Source organism: Halichoerus grypus, chromosome 3, assembly GCF_964656455.1.
Source record: "Halichoerus grypus chromosome 3, mHalGry1.hap1.1, whole genome shotgun sequence".
NCBI classification, from domain to species: Eukaryota; Metazoa; Chordata; class Mammalia; order Carnivora; family Phocidae; genus Halichoerus; species Halichoerus grypus.
In genome coordinates, this window is record NC_135714.1 from 207,992,611 (window position 1) to 208,004,174 (window position 11,564).

General features: G+C 50.9%; 1 protein-coding gene across 1 annotated transcript in view; it reads left to right on the plus strand.

The window, feature by feature from the left end:
* ERICH1 (glutamate rich 1) overlaps positions 1–731 on the plus strand; it is a 57,573-nt gene extending 56,842 nt beyond the window's left edge. The window contains exon 6 of the mRNA XM_078069908.1: positions 226–731. Within this exon, the coding sequence (XP_077926034.1) occupies positions 226–299 (74 nt within the window). The 3' untranslated portion in view covers positions 300–731. The remainder of the gene's footprint in view (positions 1–225) is intronic.
* Positions 732–11,564: the final 10,833 nt, after the last annotated feature.

The window sequence follows — 11,564 nt, forward strand, 5'->3', positions numbered from 1 at the left end:
CGACAGAGCCTGCAGACTGCGAGCTCTCACCCGAGGGAAGTACCGACCCCCAGAATTTACCCGCGTGCTGTAGGCTCTAACTGCCGCGGCCGCGACCACTGCCCCTTCTGCGCCAGAGCTGTGAGCCAACGGCTAATGGCTGTAAAAACATCATTTATGGTTTTTGTTTTGGGACTTTCCTGTTCTATTTTATTTTTTGTTTTATGTTGTGTGTTTGCTTTCCAGACCACGCCAGAGTGCTCTCAGCTTTCTTTAACTACTGGATCACACACATCCTTCCCGAGAAACACAGTGAATAAATCGGTGCATCTAAGAGCCAACATTTAGCAAGAAAATATAAAAAGGCAAACATGCGATCGGCAGAGACGTGATTTGTACAAAGAAGATAGAATTGCTAAATTTTCTTTGTAACCTGAATCCCAGGAACTTTGAAAGTATCCCTGCCGTGTTATTTGTGTGTTGTGCACAATGGGCAGCATGCATCTGAGACTTTGAGAAACTGGGATAAAATGGAACATTTTCAGTTATCAGAAATTGCTTATGTCTCAGATTACGACACAGTGATCCTGTTTTTCTGATTCTTGTAAAAATTGAAAATGGACATTCTGTTAAATTTAATAAACTGTATAGTTTGAAGTTGTTATATATTTTTGTAAAGTAATATAACCTTGTATTTGAAAGTCTCTGTTTTAAGAACACTTTATGGACATTAAATGTTCTGGTTTAGGTCATTTGATTCTAGTTGAATTTATTATTTTCTTCCTTGTTTCCTCTTCTCTGCTTTGAGAATAACAAGAACATCATTTTCCCGGTTTGATCTTCCCTTTCTCCGTGGTGATAGTCACCTGTTCTCAGGATTACTGGGTTTTAGAAACACCTGTCAGCTGACTCACACTTTAGGAGGTCATTGACTCTGTCCATGAAAACATATTTTTTTATTGTGGTAAAATATGCATAATATAAAATTCATCATTTTAGCCATTTTTAAGTGTACAATTCAGTGGCATTAAGTTATTCGCAGCGTTGGGCGACCATACCACTCTTCAGGCTAAACAGCATTCCGCTATATGGATAAGCCACGTTCTGTTTGCCCGCCATCTGCTGATGGACGTCTGGGCTGTTGTGAATAGTGCCGCCCTGGACACCGTGCACAGAATCCTGTGTGGACACCTGTGTTCCTGCCTCTCGGGGGGTAGGATTGCCCGGTCCGACGGTAACTCTGAGTGTGACTGCTCGAGGAAATGCTGGTCTGCTGTCCATGGCGGCGGCACCATCCTGCATCCCGCCAGCCCTGCACAGAGCGGCCACGGCCCCCACATCCACCCTCACGCTGTTATCTTGTTTGCTTGGTGGTAGCCGGCCTGATGGCGGCAAATGATGTCTCGTGCGCTTTCAGTTTACATTTCCCCGGTGTTGAATGCTTTTGAGCATATTTTCACCTGCTTGTGGGCCATTCTCTTTTTCAGGGAAATGCCTGTTGAAGTCATAGTCCATTAGGGAATTGGATTATCTGGTTTTTGTCATTGGATTATAAGAGTTCTTTATATATTCTGAATATTAATCCCTTATCAGAGAAGTGATTTTACAGTGTTTTCTCCCGTTTTGTGGCCTGCCTGCCTTGTCTCTATCTCACTACTGTTCTTTGATGCACAAATGGTTTACATTTTGATGGAGTCCAACTTATTTATGTTTTCCTTTGTTGCTGATGCGTTTGGTGTCATATCCAGGAAATAATTGCCAAACCAGTATCATAAGATTTTTCCCTAATGTTTTCTCCCAAGAATTTCATAGTTCTTTATAACTCTTACATTTAGGTCTTTGATCCACTTTGAGTTAATTTTTATATACGGTGTAAGGTAAGATTCTGATTTCATTCTCTGTGTGTGGATATTCAGTTATTCCAGGATCGTATGTTGAAAAGACTGTCTTTTCCCCATCGACTGGTCTTGGCACCCTTGTTGAGAATCATCTGACCGCATATGTGAGGATTTATTTCGAGGCTCTCTGTTCTATTCCATTCGTCTGTATGTCTGTCCTTATGCCAGGACCACACTATTCTCATTACTGTAGCTTCATAGAAGGTATGAGATCAGGAAGTGTAAATCCTCCAGCTTTGTTCTTTTTCAAGATTGTTTTGGCTATTTGGGGCCCCTTGAGATTCCATGTGAATATTAGGCTAGAGTTTTCTATCTCTGGAAAAAACACCTTTGGTAATCATAGGGATTGCATTGAACCTGGAGATCACTTTGGGTGGTGTGGTCATCTCAACACTATTATTAAGTCTTCCACTCCACGAACATGGGATGTCTTTCCATGTATTTATGACTCTTCCTAAATTCCCTTTAGCAGTGTTTTGTAGAATTCAGTGTACTAGCCTTTCTCTCCATCATTAAGCTTTGTCCTAAGTATTTTATTCTTTCTGATGTGATTGTAAATGAAATTGTTTTCTTAATTGCCTTTTCAGATTGTTCATCATTAGTATAGAAATGCAACTGATTGGGGCGCCTGGGTGGCTCAGTCGGTGAGCATCTGCCTTTGGCTCAGGTCATAATCCCGGGATCTAGCATCCAGCCCTGCATCGGGCTCCCTGCTCAGCAGGGAGTCTGCTTCCCCCTCTGCCTCTGCCGCTCCCCCTGCTCTCTCTCTCTCTTTCTGTCAGATAAATAAATCTTTAAAAAAGAAAAAAGAAATGCAACTGATTTTTGTATATTGGTTTTGTATCATGCAATGTTGCTGAATAACAGTGGTGTATGTGTGTGTTCTTTATCCCTCCATGTCCTTAAGAGATGCCTGTTCCACTAAGTAGAACCTTCTGGAGGCAGATTGAGACAGCCAGGATTTGCTGCCGGTTCTGGAGAGCCATCAGTGTGCAGCTAGGTGCTGTGAGGCACCCTGAGCTTCATAAAAGTCAGTAAGTGGAGCCACCGGCCAGACCTGGACACTAGCATAGGCCCACCACACCCCACGGCTGTGACCAAGAGCACGAATGCTCTTGGCCAGAGTGGGCGCATGTCCTAAAGGAGCCATTTTGGGGAGGCCACACCTTGAGGTGGGAGAGGTGGGGCAGCATCACCGTTCACTCCCCTGACAACGTCTGGCTCCTCCCCGTGCCCCCCCCAGGGAGAAATGTCACCTGCACGAGGGTCCTACCCATCCACTGCCTCCCTCTCTCCGCTAATATAAGTCAGCATAGAATGTGGGTGAGGTCCGAGCCCCGGGAGTCATGTCCCTTCCCGCGGGGACGAGGGACCGCTCGGCAGCACGATGTCAACTGCTGCTTGCCTTCAGGGACCGCCTGGCTGGCCTCAGGAAACCTGACTTTTCGTGGACCCAGATCGTGACCCTCCCCACAGTGCCTGTGAACTAATAAGCTGTGTCTGCCAATATGAAAATACTGACAAATTCATTAATTTTCCTGTTAATTCTCAGCGTCTAATTTGTGTCTCTTAATTAGGATCAATTTACATTTTTTCTGTGCACAGCAAGTTAACACACTGTTGACGGAGAGGAAAACCCTGCAGTTGGCAGACAGACGGCCCTTCATTTGGTCTCTTTACTCTCAGCACAGAATCCGGCCAACTCCCCTCCTCCCCCTTCCCCACCCCATGGGGTTTTGCCTTCTCTGTTTCCCCGGCCACACCCCAAAATACACAGGAACAGGATGTAATCCCACAGGCCAACGGTCAGGGTCAGTGGGTTTTGTGTATCATTCTAATTCAAAGAAGAAAAAAATGCCTCTTCTAGAGAACAAAAGAAATAAATCCTGTCTCTAATGTGTCGGCATAAATATGGTAATGTTTATCACCATGGGGTTGAAGTTGGGTAATAATTAGATCAATTTATCGTTTATAAAAGTGCAGAATATTCATGAGGTGCATGTGACTTGTTCTCTGAACCAGTCACAACAAAGAGAAGGAAGCTCTCAGGAAATGGGTGGGTATGCATTAGCTTGCTGATACTGAGACCGTGGTGTTCCGGAGAAAAACCTGTCCACACCTTCCCGCAGCCCTGAGACCCCAGAGGCCCCAGACGAGGCCACGGCATGCGCGCCGGAGCTTTTCCTGCCCCCACAACCCGAGGGCTGCAGTGTTTTCAGAGAAAAGCTGCCCTGAGTTCACCTGCACCAGCACTTGGCCGATTCTGGATTTTTCTTCTGTGTCCAGCACATGCTTGAGCCCCAGCGTTTTCTCGGGGGACCTTGTCTTCTCATTTGGGGCACATATTCTTCAGAGAATCTAATGAAAGCATCAGACCCTCTCCAAAATAAGGAGCAGATGCACGTGTCCACCCCACCCCGGACACACAAATATCGTGCACAACTTTATTTTTTTTTTAAAGATTTTATTTATTTATTTGACAGAGAGACACAGCGAGAGAGGGAACACAAGCAGGGGCAGAGGGAGAGGGAGAAGCAGGCTTCCCGCTGAGTGGGGAGCCCGATGTGGGGCTCGATCCCAGGACCCCGGGATCATGACCTGAGCCGAAGGCAGACGCTTAACGACTGAGCCACCCAGGCACCCCTCGTGCACAACTTTAAAGAGGTTGCATGTTCCCCCAAACCCATTCGCCAGTGTGTTAATATTCTCCTTCTGCACAACAAATGACCACAAACCAGTGGCTTAAAACAGCACCCGTGTATTCGTCCCAGTGTCTGTAGGTCAGGGCGCGGGCCTGGCTACCTGGCTCGTGCGCTCAGGGTCTCACTGGGCTGTTGGTGGAGCTCTGTTCCTATGGTTTAGGACTGAGGTCCTGGTGTTCTTGCTGGCTGTTGGCCAGGACATCTTTCAGCTCCTTGAGGACCCCATGTCCCAGCCACGGACCCCTCTGAGCCCCTCCTAACCTGGCAGGGACCCCTTCAAGGCCAGCAGAAGAATCTAGGAAGAGCTGAGCCTTCTCGAGGGCTTCCCCTGATGGATTGGACCCACCAGGATGCTCTCCCTTTTGAATAATTTAAAACCGATGAACGGGGACCTTCAGGATCCTGCAGTAAATGCAGACAAGCCTTTATTGTGCTCACACTGCTCACAGGGCACCCGGCCACTGCAGTGTCCGCCACACATGGGATGCCTGGTGCATGTGCACACACGGGTCACAGCACACGCAGGTGTCTGGAATATGTGCACGCATGAGTCAGCACATGCAGGTGTCCTATGTATACATGCATGAGTCAGCACACACGGGGGTCCCGTGTATCCGCGCACGAGTCAGCACACGCAGGGGTCCCGTGTATGTGCACACGAGTCAGCACACACAGGGGTCCCGTGTTTACACGCATGAGTCAGCACATGCAGGTGTCCCGTGTATGTGCACACATGAGTCAGCACACGCAGGGGTCCCGTGTATCCGCGCACGAGTCAGCACACGCAGGGGTCCTGTGTATGTGCACATGAGTCAGCACACGCAGGGGTCCCGTGTTTACACGCATGAGTCAGCACATGCAGGTGTCCCGTGTATCCGCGCACGAGTCAGCACACGCAGGGGTCCCGTGTTTACACGCACGAGTCAGCACACGCAGGGGTCCCGTGTATGTGCACACGAGTCAGCACACACAGGGGTCCCGTGTATCCGCGCAAGAGTCAGCACTCGCAGGGGTCCCGTGTATGTGCACACGAGTCAGCACACACAGGGGTCCCGTGTATCCGCGCAAGAGTCAGCACTCGCAGGGGTCCCGTGTATGTGCACACGAGTCAGCACATGCAGGCGTCCCGTGTATGTGCACACGAGTCAGCACATGCAGGGGTCCCGTGTATGTGCACACGAGTCAGCACACGCAGGGGTCCCATGTTTACACGCATGAGTCAGCACATGCAGGTGTCCCATGTATGTGCACACGAGTCAGCACACGCAGGGGTCCTGTGTATGTGCACACGAGTCAGCACACGCAGGCGTCCCATGTATGTGCACACGAGTCAGCACACGCAGGCATCCCGTGTATGTGCACACGAGTCAGCACATGCAGGTGTCCCATGTATGTGCACACGAGTCAGCACATGAAGGTGTCCCGTGTATGTGCACACACGAGTCAGCACACGCAGGGGTCCCGTGTATGTGCACACATGAGTCAGCACACGCAGGGGTCCCGTGTATGTGCACACACGAATCAGCACACGCAGGGGTCCCGTGTATGTGCACACACGAATCAGCACACGCAGGGGTCCCGTGTATGTGCACACACGAGTCAGCACAAGCAGGGGTCCCGTGTATCCACGCATGAGTCAGCACACGCAGGGGTCCCGTGTATGTGCACAAGAGTCAGCACACGCAGTGGTCCCGTGTATGTGCACAAGCACACGCAGGGGTCCCGTGTTTACACGCACGAGTCAGCACAAGCAGGTATCTGAGATTGTTGTAAGTATCCTATGATTAACTCAAGGGAGTGCCCCGGTCGTGAGACCTGGTGCAGACAGGAGGTGGGGGCTAACCTACTGACCCCCCCCGCAGGTTATGTCTTTTTTGGGGGGAAAGCACAATAGCCTTCAGCAATTCCTTCCAGACCAGATTTAAATTCCCCCCAAATGAGCCCCTGTTTCTCACCTCTTGATTTTATCTTCCTTTTAGCTATTTAAATATCAATTTCCAGAAAATAATATTAAGATAGACTCCAAATATTAGACCCTCTCCTTTTTTCTCCCTTTAGCAGATGTTTCAAGAAATACGTTCCTAGAGAACAAATGCCCTGTGCAGAGGCCTCCTCCCTCGGCCTGTGGTGGGCGCGTGGCTGGCCACGAACACTCTCGCTGGGTCACCCAGTCCCTTCTGTTTTGCAAGAGAAGCTGGTGGCCAGAGGCTGGGGTGTGCTCAGGTGGGAAGTGGATGGTGAGATGTAGGTGTGGGTACAACGTGGGGGGAACACGCTGTCGGCATCCGGGTAGAGAGAAATCACCTTCCAGGAGGATCTCGGGAGAGAGGTGGTGTCTGAGCCATTCCCGGAAAGACAGGTGGGAGGAAGACGTCTGGGAATCCGGGAGGAGGACCGGGCCTGGTCACGGGTCCTGTGGCTGTTTTCCATCGGCACCAACAAGGCTGTGCTGGGACTCACCAGAGCTGACAGACCTTTGCTGGAAATTACCGCAACAATATCTCCCTGTCAAATTTAATCACCACCACCCTTGCAGGAAACGTGCCCGTCTGAAAGTAATTAATGGTGTCCTAAGGGATTGGAACATTCCAGAATGAGCGTGGACAGTAACTGACGGCAGCCAGCCGCCCGAGGCCGTGCCAGGGAGCAGACTCCCAGTGACATGCGGCAGCTCCGCGGGGGCGCATGCGGTGTTACTGCCATGGTCTGGTCCAGGGGCCTTTCCAGGAGGGACGGGGTACCCACTGTCTCGCCACGCACAGGACACGCACGTGGCAGTTTCCCAGGTGCTGCTTGACCTTCAGACGTCCCGGCGAGCACGGGACAAGCCTGCGCAGAGCCCGCTCCATTTGACGTTGAACAAAAGGCAGCTTTCTCGCGTCTGTCAGGAGTGAGGTTTGCCGTGTCTGTGGGGGACAGTGGGAGGACTGCTCGTCCTGCTTGGGCAGGAAGCTCGTCACCAACAGCAGCGGCATCCCAGGAGAGGGAGACCAGACGCGGGCAGGGGGGTGTGCGTGACCCCTAAGGACAGATGCCCCGACGTTGGGTCGCATGAACCGTGTGGGGGTGAAATGCACATTCACCGGGGCCGCTTCGGGATCCGGCACCTTGTGGACAGCGAGGATGGGTGTGTGCTGCTGTTTAAAAGAAAGCCCATGTTGAGGCGAACTGTGAATGGAGACAGTCAGAGCCGCGTGGGGGGCTGAGCCACAGGAACCAAGTCTGGAGAAGGCCCACAGGTGAGGAACCTGGGTCCCTGGGCCACACCTGGGGCAGCCAGCCCACCGAGGCCTGGAAAGGAAAGGTCCGGAAACAGCCCGTTCCGGGGTCCTCCATCAGTGGTCCTGAAGGTCGCTTTACAGAATAAATACCCCACGTCAGCTCTTGTGGGACAAGAGGTAATTTTCATGGCCTTGTTATTTGGCTAAAGTACGCTTGGCAAACTGAGAAAAGACAAATGGGAATTTCCCGCAGACTCTATTCATAAATAAAACGGGGCCTGAATTGTCGTTATTCTACTGAAGTTGATTCGGTGTGCAGACGTGAGGGTGCGGCAGGCGTGCAGGCCGGCCGGAACTGGCCCTCGGGGTGCAGGTGCGCAGGCTGGGGTGCGGCGGCCTCCCCTGTGCTCACGGAATGCAGGAGGCAGCCTCGCGCTCGGGGACGACGGGCTTCCTGGGAAGCCAGGCCCCTCAGCACAGAGAGCGGTAGCTCCCACCACCGGGCGTTCAGGGCCAGCAGCCCTTGCGATGCTATACACATTGGAGGCCTTTTCCCACCTTCCCATCTCTCCCTGAACCTGCTGCTTGGGAGCCGCCACCAAGGCCCTCCGGCTGAGTGACCGCCCTGTAAGGGGGCTTCTTTAAAGACAGAAGCTCCCAACTCACGATGATGAGGAGAAGGGAGAGGAAGCAAGGGCATCACACCTTTGGAAGGCAAAGAGCTTAGCAGATCTGGAAAATCAAATCCTCATCTATTAGCACAAAAGAGAGTGAGTGAAAGAAAAGGCCGTGTGCAGATCAAGAGTGATCATGAGGGATAAAGTGAGCAGCATGATTAATTCAGCAGCTGGGGTCCAAGACACAAAGGAACAGCCAACCAACCACATAACCACACCCTAACCAACCACACAACCACACACTAACCAACCAACCATACAAACACACAACCAAACCAACAACCAAACAACCACACACTAATCAACCAACCACACAACCAACCAACCAACCAACCACACACCAACCAACCAACCAACCACACAGCCAACCAACAACACACCAACCAACCAACCACACAGCCAACCAACCATACACCAACCAACCAAGAACACAACCAACCAACCAACCACACAACCAACCAACCAACTACACAAACACCTACAAACCAACCAACCAATCACACAAATAATCAACCAAACACATAGACAACCATACAACCAACCAACCAGCCATTTAACTGATCAACTACATACCAAATAAACAAGCACACAACCAAACCACGACAGAGCAAGCTACCCAACATGGCGGGTATGTGGTTTACCAGAACACTTAGAATTTGGAAACATGAGATCTGTTCTTTTATAAAAATTGGAAGTCTCTGAAAGAAGGGCAAAAGAAACTAATGATATTCATATTCAATTTTTTAAATGTCAAAAGATTCCAAGAGAATCCTGGATATGCTAATAGGCACACACGAAATTCTCTGCAGGCTTAATTATTATTTGCTGTGTTGGATTCACTTACAGCCAGCTGTCGCTCTAGGGCGTCTGAACACAAGGATAAAGGAGATTTAGGAAGTAAGTTGTAGCTACAGCCTCGGGTCTAGAGACAACAGAGGCCTTGTCTGTTGGAGGATGCTTGGCCAAGATGAAGAGCAGAACCAAACATGGCCGCTCTTCCCAAGGACCAAAGACACGTGCCTTGGACTTGGGCTGACACTGGGTCCAGCTGTGGACCCAGGCTCTGCAGAGACACTTCTAAAGACATAACAGGAAGGCTTCTGGTTTACTAGTCTACAAAGCTCTCAGCAGTCTTCTGTTGTGTGGCTAAAAGGAATTTCTAACTGAGAATAAAGTGCCCAAGTTGCCAAGTTGGAAAATTGTTTACTTTTTAAAAAAACCTCCTTCAGATACTCACTCGTGTATTTATATGTATTCTCTTTTCTTTTTATTAGTAAGATAGATTTTATCTACGTACATGGCATTTTCAATTAGGACAAATTCTACATTTATTCATAAAATTATTAACCAACATTGAAAAGGGGCTCAGGGAGTCATGTTTCAGTGACAGAATGAAAGGGAAGACATGAGATGTTCCCAAGGATCCCACACAAGGTGGACCATCTGCCACTGAGCCATGTGGTGGAGCAGGTGGGATTCAGTCCTGCATTTGCCTTATGTTTTCCCCTCTCCCAGCTTGCTGAGGGTTGCCTTTGTGTTCATAAACTCTCCTACTCCTTGCTCTGTTGGCCTCATGATACGCGGGAGCCTGGGAAGGGCCTGACGGGAGGAGGCATGGAGAGACCATGGCCCAATGGCGGAGGACGTAGCTGCTTGAGCCATGCTGCCCTGGGTGGGCCGTCCACAGGCTGAGCAGCAGCCCCGGTGCCGTGAACACTGTTTGAGCCTGGACCAGGTTGAGGCCCCTGAAGGACAGGCTTGGTCTTACATGCTCATACTTCCCCATCACCCCACAGGAACAGCCCCAGGCATGTAGGAGGTGCTTGCTGAAGATGTAGAGGAGGTTAGAAAGCTTCTCCTCTCCCCCCTGGGTTCCAGGCAGGGGCCCTGAAGGTTCACCCATGGAAGACAGAATGCCATTCAGAAAGAGTGGAGTCTGTTAGTAGGTGGATCACCCACCCTCGCAGGAGAGGCTCCCAGGAGCAGCTAGGGGGCTTTGGAACCCAGGCTCACACACATCTGAACAAAGAACAAACATCTGCAGCCAAGTGACAACCCAGAGGAAGGGGGTTAGGCTTTCAGGGGCAGCAAACAGGGATGGTAGACTTTGGGGAGCTAATGAGGGTATGGTTATTCAGGACCAGTGTGCCTGCTCAGGGCTAGTGGGAGTCTAGCACCTGCCCTCCTCTTGCTGGTCTGGGAAAGGGGGATGCCAGGGATTGATGTCCTGGCTTTAGGCAAATGGGGCGGGGGCAGAGAGCTGCTCTTTCTCACGTGTCTTCAGCTCAAAATCACCAATATGGCAAAGTGGCCTGTGTTGGCGTGGGTGTTGTGGCCCCTCTAAGGGACCCTCTGGCTCCTCCTAGGGCTGTCCGGCTGTGGTGCAGGGTGCCGGGGGCCTGGCAGGAGCGGGCTTGGAAGGAACAGGTCAGGGCTCGAGGGAGGAAAGACAGGGCGCGGGTGGGGACATCTTGCGCTTGGTTAGCGGTGCTGCTCCTGGAAGTGGCGTTGTCCGCTTTGTCTAGAATTCCCTGCAAGCTTCTCGAGAAGCCTAGCGGACTTTGGGCAAGAGACAGAAATATTATCTCTTCTGGGAAGGTCAGCACCAAGGGCCGCGTCCCGGAAGAGAAGGCTCCTTGTGTGCCGAGATGTTGTTTCCTCAGTTTTAACTGATTAAAGAACAAAAGCACGGACTGTGTTCCTTCCCCTGCAAGAGAGCAGGTGGGAGGGGCGGCAGCAGGGTCTAATCCTTTCCTGGAACAAAGCCCAATCTGTGTCCTTTGCCCATTTGTTCATTAAGTTGGTTTTGTTTGGTTGTTTACCACATACTTTTTAATCACTTCTATGTCCTTCGAGCCTTGTGACCCAGGTCTGCGCACCGCTTGAATTCTGCAGACCCGGGCATTCTCTGGGGATAAGGCCCCCCTCTTACCTAAGCACCATACCATAAGGTGTACCTGCCTGACCTCGAGTGACCACACAAACCGTGTCCCGCGCGGTGACCGTGTGGGGAGGGGATGTCTCTGTCCTGCTCCTGCTCCATCCGCAGGTGCTCTCCCCTGCTGCCCCAGAGATGCCCTCCAGCCA